Source organism: Penicillium malachiteum (genome assembly GCF_028827825.1).
Source record: "Penicillium malachiteum strain IBT 17515 chromosome Unknown utg000002l:1.0-8849297.0:1.0-8852440.0, whole genome shotgun sequence".
NCBI lineage: Eukaryota > Fungi > Ascomycota > Eurotiomycetes > Eurotiales > Aspergillaceae > Penicillium > Penicillium malachiteum.
Genome location: NW_026643095.1, coordinates 7,275,609 through 7,297,792, shown reverse-complemented (window position 1 = coordinate 7,297,792; position 22,184 = coordinate 7,275,609). Strand labels below are relative to the sequence as shown.

The following is a 22,184-nucleotide window of genomic DNA, read 5'->3' as shown; positions in this document are numbered from 1 at the left end:
GATCTGCCTTTGCTCGTGAACCCGGATTTCCACCCCGATTAAAATCCGCAACGATGTCACGATTCTTTTACCGCGGCGGCGACGACAGCGACTCCAGCTCGGAGGAGGAGGAGGATGTTTACGAGCGCTCCGAGGAGGAGGACAGCGACGCTGAGTCTAGCGATGGCTCTTCCGAATCCGAATCCGGTTCTGATTCCGACGACGACAAGGAGAGCACCGGCGGTGATGCCTTCGACTTCCTGGTTAGCGATTCCGACAGTGATAAAGAGGAGGATGAGGAGAAGGTCACAGTTGTCAAGAGTGCAAAGGACAAGCGCTTGGAGGGTCTCGAGAACACCATCCGCCTGATCGATAATGCTCAGAAGATTAACGACTGGGCCGTCATTTCGACTGGTGAGTGCCCTTTTCTATCACCTGTATGATGGAGCATGTTGAATATATGCTTTTATACGCGCGTTGGGAGGAATATCGCGTCACCCCGCGGAATCGACTGGGTCAATGAGAGGGGTCGAAAAAAATATTTGAAAATGAGCTCCCAGCTAATGTAGGGTCCCTACAGAGTTCGACAGCCTGAACCGCCAAATTGTCAAGGTCCTCCAGTCCGGCCCTGTCCCCAAGCTTTACGTCAAGGCCGTCGCCGACCTCGAGGACTTCGTCAACGAGTCCGTCACCAAACAGAAGGCCTCTAACAAGAAGATGAACGCTAGCAACCAGAAGGGATTCAATGCCGTCAAGCAGCGTATCAAGAAGAACAACAAGGAATACGCCACCCAGATCGACAAGTACCGTGCGGCCAAGGATGATTACATGCAGAGCGAGGAGGAGGAGAAGCCTGCTCCCGCCGCTCCCGCTCCCCGTCCCACCCGCGTTGAACGCATTCAGAACTTCGCCAACGCTGCTTCCGTTGCCTCCAGCGATGACGATGGCTTTGCTACCGTTGGCCGCGGTGGTAAGACTTTGCAGTACACCTCCGAGAGCATTCTCAAGCATCTGCGTACCATTGTCGAGTCTCGCGGAAAGAAGAACACCGACCGCACCGAGCAGATCCGCACAATGGAGAAGCTCCTCGAGGTTGCCACCACCCCTTACCAGCGCATCCGTATCTACATGACCCTCATCTCTACCCGCTTCGACCTTTCCTCATCCTCTTCCGCCACCTACATGAGCGCTGAACAATGGAAGAGTGCCGACCAGGAGTTCGGCACCCTTTTGTCCGTTCTGGAGCAGCACCGAAACTTCGTTGTTAGCGAGGGTGCTGATGAGTGGGAGGATGACGAGAAGCAGCCCCAGGTTGCTGAGGGCGAGATCTTTTACATTCCCGGCAGCATGGTTTCATACATTGAGCGATTGGACGATGAACTCACCCGCTCCCTCCAGCAGATCGACCCCCACACTGCTGAGTACATTGAGCGTCTGAGCGATGAGCAGCAGCTGTACAACAACATTGTGCGCACTCAGCTCTACATTGAGGGCCTCAACTCTGGCGAGAAGAACGACTCCCGACAGGACAGCGTCAACCGTGTTATCATCCGCCGTCTCGAGCACGTCTACTTCAAGCCCTCTCAGGTCGTCTCCATTCTGGAGGATGGTACATGGAAGGCTCTGCCCGCAGAGCTGGACTCTGCCATCACCACCCGCGCTGAGGCTGGCGATGTCTCCGTCCTCATCCAAACTCTCTGCACTTACCTGTTCCAGAACAGCGACGGTATCATCCGTGCCCGTTCTATGCTGTGCCAGATCTACTTCCTCGCTCTTCACGACCAGTACTACCGCTCTCGCGACCTGATGCTCATGTCGCATCTGTCTGAGAACATTGCCAACTTCGACGTCAGCACGCAGATTCTCTTCAACCGCACTCTCGTCCAGATCGGCCTGTGCGCTTTCCGTGCTGGTCTCATCTACGAGGCCCAGAACACCCTCGGTGATATCTGCGGTAGCGGCCGTCAAAAGGAGCTGCTCGCCCAGGGTATCATCCTTCAGCGTTACTCTACCGTCACTCCCGAGCAGGAGCGTCTGGAGCGCCAGCGCCAGCTGCCCTTCCACCAGCACATCAACCTGGAGCTGTTGGAGTGTATCTACCTGACTTCCAGCATGTTCCTCGAGGTTCCTCTCATGGCCCAGACCTCCTCCGCCCCCGAGATCCGCCGTCGCATGATCTCCAAGACTTTCCGTCGTATGCTCGACTACAACGAGCGCCAGGTATTCACCGGACCCCCCGAGAACACCCGTGACGGTGTCATCATGAGTGCCAAGTTCCTGGCTGCCGGTGACTGGAAGAAGGCCGCCGAGATGCTGGCCTCTATTAAGATCTGGGATCTGATGCCCCAGCCCGAGAAGATCAAGGAGATGCTGTCTCAGCAGACTCAAGAGGAGGGTCTGCGCACCTACCTCTTCACCTACGCCCCCTTCTACGACAGCCTTTCCATCTCCTCTCTGTCCGAGATGTTTGAGCTCCCCACCAAGAAGATCACCGCTATTATCAGCCGCATGATCTCTCACGAGGAGCTCGGCGCTGCTCTCGACCAGGTCAACGACGCCATCATCTTCCGCAAGGGTGTCGAGCTCTCCCGTCTGCAGTCCCAGATCGTTACCCTGGCCGACAAATCCATGGGTCTCCTCGAGTCCAACGAGAAGACTCTGGAGCAGCGTACTCAGGGTATGGCCAACGCTTTCCAGCGCGAGCAAGGTCCTGGTGCCCGTGGCCGTGGTCCTCGTGGTCCTAACCAGGGTCGTGGTGGTGCTCGTATCCCAGGTGGCCAGCAGGGCCGGCGACCTGGTGGTCAGCAGTTCGGAGGTGGTGCATTGGGTGGTGCTATCAAGGCTTAAATAAAGGTTTATTGATGTAATGGCATGTTACTTCATTGTTTCTTTTTTCTCTCTTATTTTTTCTTTTTTTCCTCTCTACATTTTCCCTTACTCTCATGGTTCCTTCTTCTCTTTTGCTTTTTTCATGCCGTTGCCGGACGCGATGGAAATCCCTCGCGTTCTGTTCGATGACCCAAAATGAATGAATATAAATGGTTAGAAAGCATTACTTTCCTTTCCTGGTAATCAGTAGTTCGAGGCACCTGGGTGTCCTGTAGTATTTGTAGCCGTCTATCTCCAGATGTCTGAGCTTGATGGTGCCAGAGATAGTTATGAGTGCTGTTTACATAATGTGAAGATCTCATTGCAGGATAACTAGTTATAGTAGTACGTATTGTCTGCTATTGTTGCTCTAATGAATATGATATCGTGCACATGTTTCCAATAATGCTAGTTTCTGACCAGCCCGATGGCCCAGGCAACAACGATCTGAGAGACCACATGAACTACATTCAAGATCTCAGTGAATCCGCCTGGTCATTTCAAAGGGTCCTCGGAACAGCAAATTCCCTTAAGCCAGGCTCATTGAGAAGTCTATCAAGGTTATGTTCCTCAACTCCAATCAAAACCTCCATCCCTCCATCAGGAAGCATCGGCAGAACAAGCTGCATCCCATTGACCAACCCATTAACAGGTACACGCAAAGCATCAAGTCTATGTCCCAGTTTACTCCCCCAATCCAACGAGGCAAACTGAGAATGAGCCCAAGTTGTCTGACAAACATGAAGACCCGGGCAATCCACAAAAGGCGAAAGAATAAGTTGCCCGATATCATCAAGATTCTCAACAAGGGTCATCAAGTTATCGATAAACCGGTCATCCGCTGTCAAAACCGTCTTCCGAATTATCAAAGCCAGATCGGCTAAATTGAAATCACCAAGAATCTTCCTGATTGGTGCAGTGGCTAATATCCAGGTTGTAAAAGAACCTATCGTATCTTCATGCAATGCAGGCTTCATTCTAGTTCGCGCATCAATCGCAAGCGCAAACTCGGATATCGGGTCTCCTTCTAGAGATTCCAATGGATTCTGAACAGCCATTAAGGAGCGCCAGATCAGTGCGGAAAGGGCATCGTTCGTGGAAACCCATTTCTGATCGATACCAGAGACTTGGGTCGCATTTTGTGATGCTGATTCGGCCTTGAGTCTTTGCATTGACTCGGGCGAGAAGTAAAAGATGGTGGTCCTATAGTTCGTTGCTAGGAGTTTTGGTGGTGGGCCTCCTGTTGGAACGGTATCGAAGACGATGTACTCAGGATGATCTTCTGTTTTCCCCATATTCTGACCTGAAGCCTTCATTACAGCTTCACGATCAGCCCACAGCCGAATCTCATTGTGAGACTCAATGTGCATTGAATCTGAGATTGAGTTGAGTTGAGGATCTTGGGCGCGACGACAACCCTCTGCCCAGATCTTCATCCAGGTATGTGCCGACGTCCCATCAATAACCATGTGGAAAGCACACCAGTTCAGCAAAACACCTCCACGAATGAAATTCGCTTGGGCAAACGAGACAGGAATATTTCCTCCAGGGTCAGGCCAGACGCCATGTCGGTAAACCCTTTCATCGAACGCTGTCGTGGGAAATGATTTCTCCTTCAGCTCGGTATACGTCCAGGGGAACTGACTGAGATCCCGGAGGTCTTTGATGAAGACATCCTCAAAGTCATCATCCGTCCGAAGTTGAAGCTTATCCACGCCACCTTGTTTCACGTCCTTGTCTGGAACGATTTCACATTTTGCAAGAGATATTTGCTGGGTCATGTATTTGTAGCCCTCCCTGATGACATGGGCTACTTCGTTGATATCGTACTCTGGACTTAATTGGAAGGGGAGGATATAGCGGATCCAGCCTTTTGGTCCAATGCGCTCTAGGAGCGTGATTTCTGGAACTGGTGTATCTGGTGTTGAGGCCATACTTGTATGTTCCAATCACTGGCACTGGGTGTTTTTCGTCGGGGTCTCGGCAATTACCCGTAAAAGCCGAAGTGCTAGAGGGGTCAAAACAAAAAAAGAAATTTTGGCGCATGATGCTAGTAGCGCCCGTCTGCTCTAGCGGCTTGGTAGCGTGTCATTAGTGGTGAATCAGTGACAGTTGCCGTGGACAAGTCTCAACAGTGGGGACCAGTTGATTTGAACTTCAGGCTCTACTACTAAGAATTCCCGAGGTCGATCTTGGAATATCAGTGACCTTGAACCTTGGGGACCATAACATTGAGTGAAACTTGGATACACGATTCTACTTAGGTACTACTAGTACATAGGTAGGTAGGTAGTAGTAGCCTGCAGGCACTGCCAGTGGCCGACTCGGACGCAGCCCAAACTTGGCAATATAGTTATCGAGAATCGAGATATACATCCGTGCAGAACCTTCAAGTTAGGACCTTTGAAACCTCCAAGGTTGAAGAGTTCTCATCAAAAAATAACACCATTACATCCAAATAAGATAAATAGACATATATTAGCTGCCACATGATACTAGATGAAATAGAGTAATCATATGAACGTATACTAGCCCAGGGTGATGTTATTTTGACACACCTTAGTCAGCATATTATTTTGCATCATCTGGGCAATTGACCGACCCGTGGAGAAGATGGGCAAATACGGCGCTTTGGCGGAGTGGTCTAACGCGTATGGCTGCTAACTGTATTCCTTCGGGAGCGAGAGTTCGAATCTCTCAGGCGTCGATATTTCTTTATTTTTTTTGTTCTCTACCTGTGGCCTGATCATGCAAAGACTTGCTCTATGGAGATATTAAACACTCCTTGAAATCCCCTCGCATTTAAACTTGAATAGCAATGACTGATATAAAATTTGAAGCTCTTTCAGTCGGATTCATAGATCAGGATTGTTTTCCACCGTATTGCTATAGATGAGCCTAGCTAAGAATATCTTCCAGACAAATGTTTGATGATGTGACCCCAAGGTACATGTACAATTTCCAAACAACCTTATGCGCGGGCTTACTATGGGGAGCGTGAGAAGCTTGGAATCAATATGGATCCGGAGGCAGATGAACCTTGGGAACTTGAACTATTTTCGGTAAAATTGGCCTGCTATTATGATTCCAATTTTTGGAGCGATAACCAATCAAAGGCGCTTTGGCGGAGTGGTCTAACGCGTATGGCTGCTAACTGTATTCCCTCGGGAGCGAGAGTTCGAATCTCTCAGGCGTCGAATGATTATCTTTTTTTTTCCTCTCTTAATTTTTCTTGCTATGTAAGGGGGTCTGAAAATCAAGAAAGACAAAAAAAATAGAGGGCATTTGGGTATGAAAACATTGAAAGAGGTCAAATTGAATTTTTGAACGCCTCTATGCGGTGGTTCAAATTGCTCTTTCTAGCCCTGGAGCACGGAGTGCTACCAATATTCATATCAATCGCTGCTCACTTGAATTTCATAGACGCCCCGGGAGCAATCCAGCTGACTGACACATTTGATATTTTCAGAACCGGCCTCACTGCTTCAAACATTGGAATGTTCTGCCATCCACTGTGTGTTCTCCAAGTTAGGCCCAAGCATTTTGGTTTTGGACCATATACTTCCTCTATCCAAGGACAATAACATTGGAATTAGTGAACAAATACACTGGAAAATACAGCACCGTCAAGTTTATAAGCTGCAACCACCTACAGTTTTTAGTGCGGGCCAAGTGATGAGGGACATCCAGTAACTAGAAGGGTACAGTGATTGATGTGGTTGATAGTATCAAGCATTGAATAGCATTAAAAAAGCTATTTGAGACTATGTCTGGGAATTTCCAGAAGGAAATAGCAAGCCCGTTAGTCTCTAGGTGGGCTCTATAACTGGCTATGACAGAAAGAAATTCCTTGGATCCCTTTTCTGGTTGGTTATCAACAACTTGAACGAGGGACCATGTGGATTTCCCATGATGTCGTAGCGTTCGGACCCATTTGCAGCTTCGATAGCGAAGTTCGCATCACTTGAATTTGTATGGTGGAATTGGCGGACGACGTGTCTTGGCTTGACGACAAAGGCGATGGATGCGCAAGTCCACTAGGGTAAAAAATTGGGTGTCCCAGGAGCTGCACATGAATAGACATTCGTACTAGACTATTGCTGCCGGCCAACTCGAAAATGGAGAAAGATCACCGTTGAGAAGTTAGGTGCGCGGAGTGCAGTCGATGAGTATGGGGATGACGGGAGGGGACCATGGAGGAGGAGGGCGAAGGAGAGGACGATACCCGTGACATGGTATCTTTCAATGCTGTGATTCACCTTGACACTACCCTTCGTGCTCATCACCCTCGAGCTCTCCTTCTTCGAGCTCTTACTCGAGCTCTGCTCCTTTAGCTTCTTTCCATCGAGCCTTTTCCATTCGAGCCTTTCTCCTTCGAGCTCTCTCGTGAGCAAGGACGGCCTCATGTCTGTTTTCCTCAAACAAGACCTTGAACTCATCTTTGTCGTGCTCCCTTTTCGACCAATACTTTGCCATGACGACATTGTGGTAGTTGTCGTTACTGTTCTCACCACATGGGCTGTGATACGAGACCACGCACTTCTCGGGATGCCTCCATGGTACTTGGACCCGTGCTAGACCAGGGCCTTGACGTCGCTCGGGCATATCCCACCTAGGATAATTAGGGTGGAATATGGGGAATTCACGGTAAACCACCGGCCACTTGGTGTCCGGAAGCTCATCATGGACATTGTAGATTTCCTTCGGGTAGTTGGCTCGGTCACCAGCTGACCAGTCGCCATGTTCATTGAAGGACATCTTGTCCACAATCTTTGCTATGTTTTCGATGAAAGAGCGAGTAGATACCCTGTGGGGCTCCTTTTTGTGTAAGTCTTCGCAAATCCACTGTTTTCAGGGTTCTATAGTCAGATGGACTGTTTCGAGACGTAAAATTCTTTGAAAAAAGAGACGTACAAATGACTTGCTTGACTCCTTCTTGCGTAGCTGTGAGTTGGAGGAGGAGGAGAAATTGTTTCCGGATGTGAGAGAGTGTTATCAGATTCGTAAAAGCATCTGAGGACTTGGAAGTCAAAGATGTGAAGGAAGGAAACTGAATAAGGAAATAACGAGAGAGAAAAAAAAGTGAGTGAAGTGAAATGAATAGCCCACGACGGTGATAGAAGATCAGACTGTTTTAAGACTTTGTCAGTCCACAAGTACCAATATGGACGCGTCTCTTCTTCATTTCTTCAATAATGGCGAGGAAAGTCTGAAATAGACATACATAGACGTGCACCCCTGACCATCACGATTGACTTCCAAGATGAGGCTCATTTATTGAGCTGGGGCAACGATATTTAACCGACTAAGTTATCTGCACGTAATAAAAATGCTTGATTTAGAATTTCTTTCACGCGTTTCAAGGTGTCAACACTCATCCACTGGTGTTTCTATTGCCTCAAGAAGGGTATAAGGGTCTCATGAGGTTTGTACGCATCGGTAAACATCCATCTCACAGTGGGCGAAGACTATAATGGCCAATTTTAGCCCTGATTCCATGGAAATTCTGGCCGCATATCTCACAAATCTTGTCCTTAACAACTAGGCAAGTTGGTAGCTTTGTAGACACGTCCAGTATATTTTCTACCGCAAGGAATCGCCGCTCTTCAAATGTTACTATTGAAGTTTCCCACTCATATTTCATTTTCTTGAACTCAACTCGTGGACATAGTCGAGAATCCATTCTGTGCTGGTGCAAAAATGGTTGCCATAACCGGTGTCCAGTAGCCACTAGTATAGATCGTGGCTGCCATGTGCGCTCCAGTTCAGGCTCTGATATCGTTTGCAAGACTCCGATTAACTCCTCTGAGCAGAACGGCTTCACAGGTTTCCACGATCTGAAACTTGGATGTGTTTTTTGCATAGCATGGTTTTGTGCCAATTTTCTTCATTGTACCCTCTTCACCTGGTGTCGGGTCTGGTATATTGACGGCCGTGAATCCGGGATTTCAGGCTCAGGCTCATTCTCATTCCGAGTTTCTGACTCATCAGAACTAGATTAATCTAGTTACCATCCTCATAAAGCTAGAATTTGCTAGGGATTTGAATTTGTTTTCTTTGTTGGTGGTGTGTTCTCCAATTCTGAATCTTACCGAGTATATTTCTTCCAGCCTTGGACTTGATGATTTTTCCATATTCTGAGCTGTGATTAGCCAAAGCTCGTTAAATGATCCTACGCATAGCTCGAGCTCATAGACCTGGTGATTGACTGCTTGTATTACCATACAAGATTTGAGCCAGCTTGTGTTCCAGGTATATGGAATTCGGTCTTATAGCGAAAAGGTATCCGAGCTTAGCACTGAATGAATACCTTCAATACAACAAGTATTTCGTGTATGGACTATGGGCTTTTCAACTCGATGTTAGTGATCTCACGGAGTGCCTTCAATTCATCAATGAAGTGTCATTGTTGACTGGAAGGCTCAATTTGACCAAGGAAGACTCTAGGTCAGGATCCTTCCAGTTATTCTCCCCTGTTGATTCCACCGGCAAAGCTAGATTTTCTCGCTGCACATGGGTCAAGATTTCGAAGGCCGGGTTGCGACTCATGTGAGATAACTGCGCTATCAGGGCTCTGAGCTTGGTGAGGTGGAGATGAGAATATCTCCATATCGAATTAAGCCCACATGCTTGCAACCTTCTGTGAAGCAGCTCGCTGGCCTAGCTGTGAACTTGGAGTCTTGAAGGAATAATGGCCGCTGATTGTTCTGGGAGTATACCACATTCATATAAGCCGTATCCATTAGGCAGCTCGCCATTTCCTTTACTTTATCCTTTGCTTATCAACAGCCTGGCAAGTCTGCTCCATAAGTTCAAAATATAATATTTCGAACTCCTTTTTATCTTACAAAAAAGTGTGTAAGTAGTGATCTGCTCTCCAGTTATAGTCTGCAGGCTGATTCTTGGGATTTTGCTGTGACATAGTGCGCTCAAAGCAGTGGACAATATGTGGGCAGTCGAACATCTTTCTTGTGATCATCTCCGTTCTGCTCGGAGAAGTTAATCGTAGTCTTGCAAACGATATCAGAGCCTGAACTGGAGCGCACATGGCAGTGACGATCTAAGCTCAAAGATATCCAAGATTTGTTGGTATGGCTCCTTGCTGGTAGCTCTATTTTCAGCGAATTTTGCGGATTTTTGGACGAAGGAAATTGTTCAAGTGTGATGGCAAATGTCTTATTCGGACCTCGGGACAGTCCTTCACAAAGCCACTATATTCATTGGTATCATTAGATCAAGCTCAAGTGCTCTTAACATGGTAGGGGTAAGTGAAGAAAACTCTAGGAAAACTTACAAAAGACTCGCAGGATTCGCTCTTTCGAATCACTCGTTGCTCCTTTCAATGTTTTACTTCCACGCAGTGTATTGTGGATAGATTTCAGAATGCGTAGTGTGGACCGGAGATTTTTTCTTTATGACAGACTCAAGCTCAGTGGTAACCGGAAATTTTTCAAAGGCAGATCTAAGTCCAAGTATAAGCTAGAGGGGTGGAATGGTGTCCTTAGCCTAGTAGTAAATAATGGAGCTCCACAGTAACATCATGATTCAGCAGTGAGAGGCAGTCCACAGCCAGCAGGGTCGAAAAGCTATGTAATTTTTTAGGGAAGGCGGGGTTGCAGAGCATATATATAGGTGGTACTGAATTGCAGGAGTAGGAGAAGGTGAATGGATCAAGATTTGGTGCCTTAACTGCCTTATTAGGTCTAGAACGAACCCTGGCGAAGGTGAATTGATTGAGATGTGGGAAAAGAGGAGCGAGATAACAGGGGAGAAGAGCCTGAGAGAGTCACGCGTAGAAAGTGATTTTGGGAATCATTACTAGTATGTTGAAGAGAGAGCCTTGGAAGAGGACTTCAGAGTAGGTCAAATAGTTTGAGAGAGGTTGATGGAATTGGAGGTGTCGAACCTCCAGGGCTTGAAAGATTTGAAGACTTCCCCATGAATGAACAGTATTCAAATATCTCATTCCAAGGTTAGGAGATGTATACCTCGGTCAGTGAGGGACAAAGTAGTATCTCTAGAGATATAACTTCAAGTTGAAGCATCGTTCAGAACCTTGGAAGAGACTTTGCTGATGGGCAACACTGGAAGAATATATGAGAATTCCGTGCGCTATAAAAGGCCGTTAATTATATAAGAGATCATATTCAAAAACACTTGAATAAGGACGGTGATACGTAGAAGAAACCCAATATTCAACGGGTGAATATGATGACTCTTTTAGTGTCTGAAAGAAGACAACTTGAAGATCCAGAGCCCTGGACAATGATGTGGAGTCCCGTTTGATGCCCGTTTTAACACCTGGGCAAACAAATAAATGATCTTCCCAGAAGGTTTCAAGCTAAACAAATAATTTGAAATTGATTCAAAATTGTCCAGGATTGTACGTTTGTATCCAGACTGCATAAGATCTAAGCCCAGACAACCTCGGAACCATCTATCTCACCATCAGTATCACGACTCGGCCCGTCTGGCTTGCTTTGTCAGATGTTTAAGAAACATTGAATGACACATGTGCATTCTTGTACTTTTGGACACTTCCAAGATTGAAAGTCGCAGTAGTGGGTCCATACGCGACCCTCGTCTGCCAATCCGCTGATGGAGGGATTTTCTCAAGAAGATGATGCACTACGAGTGTTAAGACTTTAATGAGCCTAAACTTCGGCTGCAAGCACCCAGGCAATGTATTTCATATTTATCGAGGCACTTGAGGTATTTGAAAGAACCATAAATCTCTTATGGCCATTCCAAGGTTGGTTGCAGAGTCGTGAACTTGAAATGCCCCAACATGAAATGACAACATGTCCCCCAAATCCCATAGGCATACACGTAACGCATTCCACATGCGCGCGCAAGACTAGCTGAGAAGTAGATTTCATAAAATTGCCCCTCTTTTCCACTCAAAATACATAAACAAGTGAAATTAACGATGCATAATTAATAGGGATTAACCTAACCAGATATCCTTTTATTCTAACGCAAAGGTCGACTTCCAGTTCCTGGAGTCCTCTCAAGCATGGCTACCCCCTCATCCACCTATTTACTGAAGCGCGATCAAATTGAAGCCATCCGGTATGGATATGGATATTGAGCCTCACTGCACAGCTAAAGGTACACCGGATTAATAACACTTATAGACTTGGATCCCGGCATCTATTGTGGCAGCTGCATTTGAAGCATCTCCTTCATCCAGAAATACCCACCACAGATGGCATGGTAATTGCGGATATTGGAGCAGGCACAGGGTAAGTATAAACCAGCACCTCAGATTAGGTTGACTTTCAATATCAATCGATGCTCATACCTATTTTCACAGACTCTGGGCTCTCGAAGTAGCGAATCAGTTTCCCTCGTTGCGGGTAACAGCATTTGATATTGCCGGAACCCACTTTCCCAGCCCGGAGTTCTGGCCGTCGAATGCCAAATTTGCCTTGCTGAATTCATTGCAAGATGTTCCCTCTGAGCTGGTAGGCCAATTTGATGTGATTCATCTACGCATGTGGGCGTTTGTTGTCCGCGGTGACGATCCTAGCCCGTTGATCCAGAATGCCGCCAAAATGCTCAGTAAGTCTTCCCTCGTATAAAGGAACCAAGTCCTGGATGAGCTAATTTGACAACCAACTCCAGAGCCTGGAGGCTATCTTCAGTGGGAGGATGCCCGATTTGAGAGCAGCATAGTGAAAGGCGACTCTGCAGCCCTGCTTCGACAGATGATGAGCCAAATGGGCAATGCTGCAAAGATCAACTTCCAGTATGTTTACAGCTGACATCAAGTTCACCTTAAGCACGATGAATTGTCATAAAAACTGAAAATATGGCTGACTTTTATTCCAGGTGGCTGGAAGAGCTTGATCAGCGCGTGAACCGTGCGGATGCTAATCTGGAAGTAGTCGACTTCCAGAAGAAACTGTGGTTGCCCCAGAATATTCCGCTGTGTATGAATACATTCTTGATTGCTTTGGAGAACAGTGGCGCCATTCTGGATAAGTTGAAGCAGGTTGACCCTTCTGTACCCAGCACAAAGGAATGGATGGACGCTCTTGAGACCTTGCAAAAAGATAGTTGCAAGCCCGAAGGCAGTCAGCTTTACTGGCCTCCTGTGACACTACTTGCCAGAAAAAATACCTGATAATTCTAGGTACTGGAGTCTGGATATTCAGGCAACTGCTAGCACTTGAGATTATCTTGATAGTACGATTTTTCATATTTCAACGTATTTGTGGTAATGTGACCTTGACCTTGCTGAGCTAGCCTGCACATATGTCCGTCTCTGAGCATGCTGCCTGGAGTATTCTTTAAAATTTAAACATTGGATGGGCACCAGTAATAGAGAGCATTTGAAGCTTGATCAATAAGAGACTTCCAAGGTGGTCTGATGTACGGTACTGGGACCGAATAAGATTCAGTACCGTCTATCAGATTGGATATGGCCAAACAGGTTGACATATATGGCCAGGTTGACAGGGCTGAACGAGTTGATTTGGCCGACCAGATCGATACAACTGGTAAGCAGCGAGTCTGCATTCCTACCTTTTCGCAAGCGACACCGTACGATCTATCATCTTGGACAACCGCGTGCCCGCCGATCCCCATACAAACACAATCTTCAACTTTATACCTAGGCTTCTCGTAACGCAGGAGTAGGCAAATGTCAGGAATATTCCATCTAAGCTAACCAGGGCATAGCGGGACAGCTCATCTTAGGGGCATAAGCTGCGTTTTGGCCAGCTTATCGTTGATTTTGTATATTCCAAGATTGTCTTGACATAGTTCGACCATTCAAAAGGACTCCTGCTGCCATATTCATGAAGCCATGTTTTGTCGACTAGATGGAACACTTTCTTTCATTTGACATCAACCGCTCGGTGTCGCTTCAAGTTATCGTTGTCGTTTTCCTCACATAGCCACTGCATCCTAATATGGTACGCAGTTGGATTATAAGCTTCCTTGAAAAACACATATCTTGCCCAGGTGTATTTTCAAAGTTCCGTTGTCAAGTCTCAAAGGATTGAGTAGATAGACACACGAATGACCCGCAGGATTCAATTTTCTCCCAATTTGAGTGCAAACTTTAAAAGCTGTTGCAATATCACCGATGCCTGCTAAGGGATGAGGAGAGAACTTCCAGACCCATTCTCTTATCCAAGGAAAGAGAAAGAGCTTCCTCAAAATTGAAGTGGCTGAGGCTCTTTGGTATGTTTCCCATTTTCCCATTTTTGTTGATGACTTAGGCAACTTTCAATTTCTTGCCTTCTTGGATTTCGAGTAGGCCTTTGGGGTAGTAGACGCTATGTTATGTCGCGACTTAAGCTTATTCATCCTTTTTGCGATTTTGAGAGCTTGCTTCCTTTGTCGGTTTGTGTGATCATTCTTTTCGATCTCCGCATTCATGTTCGTCTCTTCCTCTGAATATTCCTGGTAGTGGGCTGTTTGGCGAGTGTCTCTGCTTTATCCGCCTTTTCTTCTTTTGTGGCCTTCTCATAAGCCAACCTTTTCAAGTTATTCCTTCGACAATTATCTTCCTTGTGCTTGATAGTACCCGCATCCTTTTCTGTCTCTGTTCTTCCTTAAGATTTCTGTTGACGGGTTTCAGGGTACCGACACTCATAAAATGCATAATGAGATCCGTTGGCATTTCACACAGGATGAATTTCCATATGGGAGCATTGCCAGGTTTCGCCTTTACTTTCTCGATTGTAAACTTCACCCTCTAATAGAAGTGAGGATGAATTTCTTCATCGGTCATATACTGATCGCTTTCGCTTAGTATACGAGCTTGGCTTCCAGTTTGTTGTTGTACAGTTTTATCATCTGCATATGTTAGAAACCTTATTCCACTTGTGAGGGCAGAGAGAACATTTGAATGACATGCCCGTATTTCGCTTTTTCGAGAATTCAGGTTTCGAGATATCGAATTTGAGTGGAAGAAAGTCGAAATCATCGAAACGTTCATCTTTTTCACGGTTTGACTGTTCGCTTGTCTGTGGTTGTCCTATGACCCAGGTTCTGAAAATAGCTCGTGGGAAGACCCCGGATGACATACAGGGCGTAGTACGCAGTGTCCTGTCGGATCACCTGCTGGATTAGACTATGTGTGACTCCAGCCAAGCTGGGGTTGGGCCGTAGTCGGCAGCCCGTGCCAGTCGTACATTCTGAACTCTTCGGTGACTAATAGGGTAATCTCATCGTCCAGCAGCCAGCTAAAGAAGTTGGGGATTTGAGTACTCCCTCGGTCGACAATTTCATCTTGAACGGCTTTCGCTTATCGCGAGAAGTGCCAAAGTACCACACAAGCAGCTCCGCAAGGCTGATACCACACGTCTTCCATGAAACATTTCCAACAGTAGATTCCACGTCTTCCCTGCGCTCCTGTTTAATGATAAAGCCCGATGGGTGAGTGATTGACCTCGTCTTACCAATATGTGACAGGCAGATATTCAATCTAGACAACAAAACACGGATTAGAAATTTTGAAATTCTTTCTCAGGGCAGGTGAAGATGAAGCCACTCACTATTAAACATACTCTCAAGAAGGGTGAGATAACACGCTGACATGGCACACTAGCCTTGGAACCTTAGAACCTTGGAAGTTTCATCAAGACCTTCGTCTCCTTTGCATGACAATATATGGTGCCCAGGTGACCTCGGGATGTACCTCACTCTTCTTCCAGGGTTGCAAGTGATTCATGTGTTCCGTTGGTTGTTCTCCGTGCATCGAAATCAGGGAGATGTCGCATTAAGTCATCACAATGTAGATCTGCTGCAGAAAGTAGTTGGTTCATAGTAGCCTTCAAGGTTCAAAAGAATATACTAGTAGAACCTTTAAGTTGGAATGATAGTACAACTTGAAGGCTTCAACTTGAAGTTCCTTCATGCATGAGGATAGTTAGTATATTCAAAAGCCTGCCAGTGCCCAGGTGCCAACTGGCAGCACGTGAGGTGGTGGGTGATGTAAACCTTGGAAATATTGATAAATCACGGAGATGAGGTACTGTGTAGCGTATATGAAAATCCCGGTAGACATCCTGATGATCTGGAGCTTTCCTACTAAATACTTGATTTGCGTGTTTGCTGCCCGGGCTTTCCGACAATTTATATTAGCAATCAACACAGTTTCAAGTTTGAATATTGCAACATCCACATGTGCATCAATAGACCTCGGGACTCGGATGCATGCTGTTCAAAAACGGTGTAAATATTAGCGATCATTTAAATAAACTTAATAGTGTCATAATAAACATACAGTCGTTCTCGAAATCGGCTTGACAGATACCCTCTTTGTCACTCTCTTCTGGCCCCACCGCCAAGGCCTTAGCGCAGATCATTTATTTAGCGGGCCGCATCAAATTGATAGACGTTGAAAAAGGCACCCAGTATGGTACTGTATTTTGGTATGTAAATTACCTACTGCGGACGAGACCCCAATGGAAGTCCCTGGAAACCTATTATGGGGATAATCATATCAACGGCACGGCTCGATCCGGGTTCGAGTGTTGCTGCAGCACCACGCGCTGAGTCTTGACTCACCTTCGTCCGATTGATTTTGGTTAGTGGTAAGTTGTGTGGCTGAGTCCAGACCGTTCTGATATATTTTCGTCCGCATCACATATATTTCATATTTCATGTCACATCTGACCGTAAAGTCAGCGATTTAACGCAGTTAGCCATTACATTTTGACTGCTTGCTCAGAGAAATATCATTAAAAGTGCTTCATAAGTTATATTCTTTCTATGTCAGGTGAGTTTCACTAAGTGATCTCCACATACAGTCTTTCTCGAAATAGGCTTCACCAATACACTCTTGATGTCTATTGTTTGCATCCCATCCTCAAGGCCTTAGCGCGGATCAAAACTTGAGCTGGCTGCATTGAATTGAGGGACACAGTAATATGCCCCTTGTATAGTACCGTAAGATACTACATAATATTACAGGATCTTTGCGAGAATCCAGTTAAATCTCATGGAAACCTGAAGTGGAGATTCTGTAAATCATACGGAACGAGGGTCGCGAATAGGTGTGTTGACATTACATACGGCCTAATTAATCAAACGCTAAATCAATTATAATAGACAGTGTGCAATGCAATATTGTTGATCAACACGTATAAGTTTGTACTGTATGCACCACTGCCTTCATTTCAATCAATAGACCTACTAGATACAAAAAGTACTTCCTGACTAGAGCAGCCTTAAAGCGAAGCATAGAATAAGGGAGTGTTATCTATCTTAATACTGTCGTAATTGCATGTTTAACAGCATGATACTCTTTAGATTAGGCGGGGATAATTGAACTTGATGAACATTGGGAATGAGCAGAATAAGATGCGTGGTGTTATTGATCAAAGCAATAAATCGTAGTAACTCTATACTTTGTCAATACAATGTCCTATGGGCTCATTCCTGAATCCCCGATTGAGCGGTAGAAAATCTCATACCGTCATTAGTAAAAGCGCATCTTCAACGTCATTCTGACCTTTATGTTGATCTTCACTGGAGATAATCTTATCTCCTCTTAAAGCAATCCAAAGCAACCTCCCCTGGAATACGGCAAAGATTGCATTGTCCACCAGAGGCCACCAAAAAAAAATTATACGACATAATCAAAGCAGGCCACACGAAAGTCAAATGATTCAACCGTGGTCGGACCATCAGAGCCCAGGACATAGTCAGAATACCGTGTACCGTAGCCTGGCTTGCGAGCCCTGCGATGCTCAAAGGGGACGTAGAATCTGGCCTCATCGGAAGGATTCCCTTTGAAAGTGCATAAAAACCCACATAAATTAATGCCGGATTGATGTAGAGCAGCAGGTGGGGAAAATCAGCGGTAAAAACCTCAGCCAATGTCTGGCGAAAATTACCACACATGAGAGGGATTAGTACAAACAACCCGTATAGCCCACAGAGAGATATCAATGAAGTTTTTCGCCTATATGATCGGGAGCTAAAGGAGACACTTGTCAAAAATCTGCTCAACTTGGCCATTAGTGATAGATTCAGGTTTCTAGTGCTGAGCTGGAATGACAGAAATGTTTGGTAGGTCGCTTACTGTACAAATGAAAATATCATCCAGACCGCCGCCATTTGGGATAGAGTCGTCCATTGACGAGACCTTAGAGCAAAACGGTCTCCGTATGATTGGGATTTATTTGCTACATCCCAGGAAAACCGACGACATAGATTCGTCTGCTCCACCGAGCTGAGGATATTGAAGGCGAGGTAAAAGAGAGGATTTTTGGTTTTGTATTTTTTCCCTCTTAGGTTGTAAAGCTGAGAAATGTAAGATACGATATTAAGAGCCATCAGAATGCTGAGAGATCAGTATGATTGTAAGATAGAGACTTGTGGGTGGATCGGTACAAAGGAAGAATCGGAATTACCTGAATAGCCAGATAGACATCGTGGGAGTAAACATGGTCAGTTCTTTTCGACTGACCCAAAGAAAGGGGAAGCCATGGATGCTTAGGTGGCGGAAACAAATGACAAAATTTCGGTCCAAGTTTAGCGGGGCCCAGACTAGTCGCAAATAGTTACCCAGCAGGCAATATTACGCGAAGATGAAACAAGCCAGACAAGATGTATTTTACAGTACAACGACCCTTAGTTTAAGATGACTCGCTCAATAATTTACTCGCGCTAAGACCTTGGCAGTGGGTCCAGAACAAAGTTATCAAGTGTGTATTGGTCAAGCCAATTTCGAGAATGACTGTAAAAGAGAGAAATTCAATAAAGTGGGAGAATTGACCTATGGAGGCTGAAAGCCCTCAAAACATGGATCAATCTCGATATTCTTTATCTCAGTACATATAGCAAACTATGAGGAAAGTAGGCATCAAAGGCGCTTTGGCGGAGTGGTCTAACGCGTATGGCTGCTAACTGTATTCCTTCGGGAGCGAGAGTTCGAATCTCTCAGGCGTCGAATTTGATATATTTTTTTTCCCCTTTTGAATCATGAAATTTTTTGGAAAAAATTGATTTTGATGTTAGGTCCTTCTCCGATCTGCCTGAGATTTTCATGCTGATACTGTAGCACCTGAAGTAGCTTCACTAGCTGTGACTGCCCAGGTGGGCATCCAGAATAGCATACTTACTTGTCTGGGTTCCAATTCTCTAAGGAATCCCACCTGTGAGCAAATCTGGGTACAGTTACATCTGCTACAAGAATTACAGAATTACGAGACCTGAACGGTGGCATTGGGTTGTCTGAAGCATTAAATTGACGGAGATCCTAGACCGTATTCGCTAATTGATCAAATAAAACACAGCCAGTGTGCTAACAAAACAACCCGTGACAAGTAAAGTCGTGAAAAAGAATTTTATTTTGAGAAAAAAAAACCTCATGAACCACCCGGTTTCCGAGAGGAAACAATCTAGTTCATCTGGCGGATGAGGCCGTTGATGTTGTCCTCACGGTTACCGGTGTCACCACCCTGGATGTAGTGCTTGAACTTGCGGGTGCGGAAACCACCGTTGGGGTTGGACAGCTTGAAGGGCCACAGGAAGTTGTTGGCCTGCTTGAAGTTGGGGCCAACGGTGTAGATCTCGTGGATCAGATCCTCCATACAGACAATGCCGTACTTGCCAAGGTTCTCCTCAATCATCTGGTTGTCAGTGAGGGGAACACGCTGCTTGTCAACCTTTCCGTAACCGCGCTTGTACAGAAGCTCACGGACGGACTTGAGGTTGGGGTAACCGTAGGCAATGTAGGGGTTGACAATGGTCAACATCTCCTGGGTAGCCTTGGTCAGGCGGATGAAGGTACCGCTGTTGATCTGGATCAGACGCAGCAGTTGGAGGATCTTGCGGGGCTTAGGAGCGATCTTGTTGATACCCTTGATACGGACAACAAAGACCAGCTTGGGCTCATCCTGAACGTAGTAGTTACCCTCAGCACGGGCAGCACGGGCAAGGCGGACCTTCTCGCGCTCGGCATCACGGTACTCGCGGACGTAGGACTCAGCGCGCTTGAAGATAACGCCACGCTTCTCCTTGTTGGCCTGGATAAATCTCAAGTCAGTAAGAGATTCAATGATGCATTGGGTGATTAATCAAGTAAATGTAGCATCAAACAATGTGTCAGACCCGAAAGATGGTTAACATGCGACAACATCGACCTTTTGGTCTAGTCGCGAAGTTGGTGTTATCATCATAATGGTTGATGGTGGAAGGGGAGGGGTGTGTGTAGGAAACTGAATGATAGACAAGGTAAACTGACCTTCTTCTTCTCCTCGGCCTCAGCACGGCGCTCAGCGCGGGCAGCCTCCTGGGACTTGCGCTTCTTGAGGAGGGTCTCGGGGACGAGGACCTGGTCCTTGGTGGGGATAGAGCTGTGGAGGTGTGAGTATAGTCTGTCCGAATGAATCATGAAAACATGAGACAATCCGCCGAGTGTAAGAACTGCAGCATATAGCGCCACATTCTCGACTGAAGGCAATGATAAATAATAATGATTATTATAGAAACTCGACGAAATTTTTTTAATCGGTGAGGATGATAATATTTGGGACTCTTGGTCTTTCCTTGGTACTGTGGCATATTCCAGCGCACTGTTCGCGAAGGTGAAAATTTTTCTTGACCACCCGAAAAAATACCATCATTCTCCTCATCCGACAACACCCCAAACAGATGTTCAGGAAATATGTGTTGCCGCTCTTCGTCCCAATGAGTTGAGTGCATTTCGGCATCGACCACAATGGTTATAACGATAGCTGTACAACAATAATTTTGGAGGAGAAGGCACAGTGGCTTTCAACCTCAAAACTCCAGTTGCCCTCCATCAACAAGCCATGCTGAACAGGCAGAACGCATATTCCTCACGGGATCGTATAGGAGGGCAAGGGAAGGATCGAGCTGGTGCTTAGCGACCAATGTCAAATTTGACGATGGTCGATAGCATCTCCAGCGAGAAGGACGACTATACCTGCAACCTCACAATCCCGAAGGATTGCATCAGTCAGATAGGGAATCAAGGGGAAGCATACGTGGTGGTAGCGGCCATTGCGAAGGTCCGAGTTGGCTGGTCGAAGGTTGTCGTGCAAAGTTCAAAACAGAAAGGAAAAGTTCGAGGAGAAAAGTAGAACTCGCTTATGTGGGTGCTGGGTCCGCGCTAACCATATTAGGCCAATATCAATTTTTTCCATACGCTATACCCTTTACAGAATATCATACCCTTATCACCTCGTGACTAGGGCTGCACCTATCGTCAGATGACCTCATCCCCGCGGCTCCACTTCGCTCTGCCTAGGTGGGTAACTTGTCTTCCCCTCAATCTAAACATTGACCCATTATCAGACGAACCTTCACCTCTATAAATCATCATGTCACGTCGGGGAGTTGGCCTCGGTGCCTTCGCTAACCGCAATCAGGCCACGCAATCCTACGCTACTCATGGAGCAAATCTACGTTCTTCACATCTGGCATCTCTCCAGACCCAGCTCTCCGTCTTCCAATCCTTGCTACACACATTCGCCTTAGAGCATAGCTCCACGATAAAATCAAACCCCACGTTTCGGGCCGAGTTCGCGCGTATGTGCAATACCATTGGGGTTGATCCCTTGGCCGCGAGTAACATCAAAGGCAAGAATGGTCGTAGAGGGCTAGGCGAAGGAGGCAGCTTTTGGACACAGATCATGGGCGGTGATATGAATGACTTTTACTTCGAGGTTGCCGTTCGAGTTGTGGAGCTATGCCGTGAAACCAGAAGCGAGAACGGAGGACTGATCGGGGTGGAAGAGTGTAGGAAGCGCGTGCGCAAAGGCAAAGCTATTGGAAGTGGATTAGAGGTTTCGGCGTATGGAAGACCCGATACTCGGACTGATCCTGCTTGAAATACGTTACTGACACATATGAAAAAAATAGAGATGATGTTTTGCGTGCTGTTCGGTCTTTGGAACCCCTTGGGTCTGGGTTTTCCATAGTTCATGTCGGCGCTAAGCAGTACATTCGATCCATACCTAAGGAGCTCAACACCGATCAAGCAACTGTTCTAGAGGTGATCCAAGTTCTAGGATTTGTGAGCGTTTCAATGCTTCGACTCAACCTCAATTGGGAAAAGGCACGAGCACAGACAGTCATTGATGACCTCCTTGCCGATGGCCTTGTCTGGTTGGATGCACAGGGACTGGAAAGAGAATACTGGTCACCTCAAAACCTACTTGACGACAGTGGATGAGAGAGCTGCGGTGTTTTATTGAATGAATTATTGCCATTACACTCGTCGACCTTACTAGGATGGTCTCGACTCTCTAGACCGGTTGACTTATCAAGCGGGCCAATCTCCATCAAGCTCGGAAATTCCAAGCTCTCCATTGACACCCATGATCCTTACGGACTGACAGTTT

At 46.3% G+C, this 22,184-nt stretch overlaps 6 protein-coding genes across 6 annotated transcripts; 3 read left to right on the top strand and 3 right to left on the bottom strand.

Moving 5' to 3' along the window:
* Positions 1 to 53: 53 nt before the first annotated feature.
* On the top strand, positions 54 to 2,826 carry nip1 (translation initiation factor eIF3 core subunit c; the record flags this gene model as incomplete). The annotated part of the gene is made up of 2 exons (XM_057089135.1): positions 54 to 393; positions 560 to 2,826. 2 exons carry the CDS (start codon positions 54 to 56, stop codon positions 2,824 to 2,826), a joined length of 2,607 nt encoding a protein of 868 aa, XP_056948964.1.
* A 521-nt stretch (positions 2,827 to 3,347) lies between these two features.
* N7483_005697 (uncharacterized protein) lies at positions 3,348 to 4,781 on the bottom strand (the record flags this gene model as incomplete). The annotated part of the gene is made up of 1 exon (XM_057089134.1): positions 3,348 to 4,781. The coding sequence occupies one exon, from the start codon at positions 4,779 to 4,781 to the stop codon at positions 3,348 to 3,350; it is 1,434 nt and encodes a 477-aa protein (XP_056948963.1).
* A 2,377-nt stretch (positions 4,782 to 7,158) lies between these two features.
* Positions 7,159 to 7,605, bottom strand: N7483_005696 (uncharacterized protein; the record flags this gene model as incomplete). Its single annotated transcript, XM_057089133.1, has 1 exon — positions 7,159 to 7,605. The coding sequence occupies one exon, from the start codon at positions 7,603 to 7,605 to the stop codon at positions 7,159 to 7,161; it is 447 nt and encodes a 148-aa protein (XP_056948962.1).
* Positions 7,606 to 11,863: 4,258 nt separating this feature from the next.
* Positions 11,864 to 12,976, top strand: N7483_005695 (class I SAM-dependent methyltransferase; the record flags this gene model as incomplete). Its single annotated transcript, XM_057089132.1, has 5 exons — positions 11,864 to 11,919; positions 11,985 to 12,092; positions 12,164 to 12,411; positions 12,475 to 12,598; positions 12,682 to 12,976. 5 exons carry the CDS (start codon positions 11,864 to 11,866, stop codon positions 12,974 to 12,976), a joined length of 831 nt encoding a protein of 276 aa, XP_056948961.1.
* Positions 12,977 to 19,214: 6,238 nt separating this feature from the next.
* N7483_005694 (60S ribosomal protein uL30) lies at positions 19,215 to 20,842 on the bottom strand (the record flags this gene model as incomplete). Its single annotated transcript, XM_057089131.1, has 3 exons — positions 19,215 to 19,841; positions 20,060 to 20,171; positions 20,826 to 20,842. 3 exons carry the CDS (start codon positions 20,840 to 20,842, stop codon positions 19,215 to 19,217), a joined length of 756 nt encoding a protein of 251 aa, XP_056948960.1.
* A 319-nt stretch (positions 20,843 to 21,161) lies between these two features.
* On the top strand, positions 21,162 to 22,015 carry N7483_005693 (ESCRT-II subunit protein SNF8; the record flags this gene model as incomplete). Its single annotated transcript, XM_057089130.1, has 2 exons — positions 21,162 to 21,634; positions 21,703 to 22,015. 2 exons carry the CDS (start codon positions 21,162 to 21,164, stop codon positions 22,013 to 22,015), a joined length of 786 nt encoding a protein of 261 aa, XP_056948959.1.
* Positions 22,016 to 22,184: the final 169 nt, after the last annotated feature.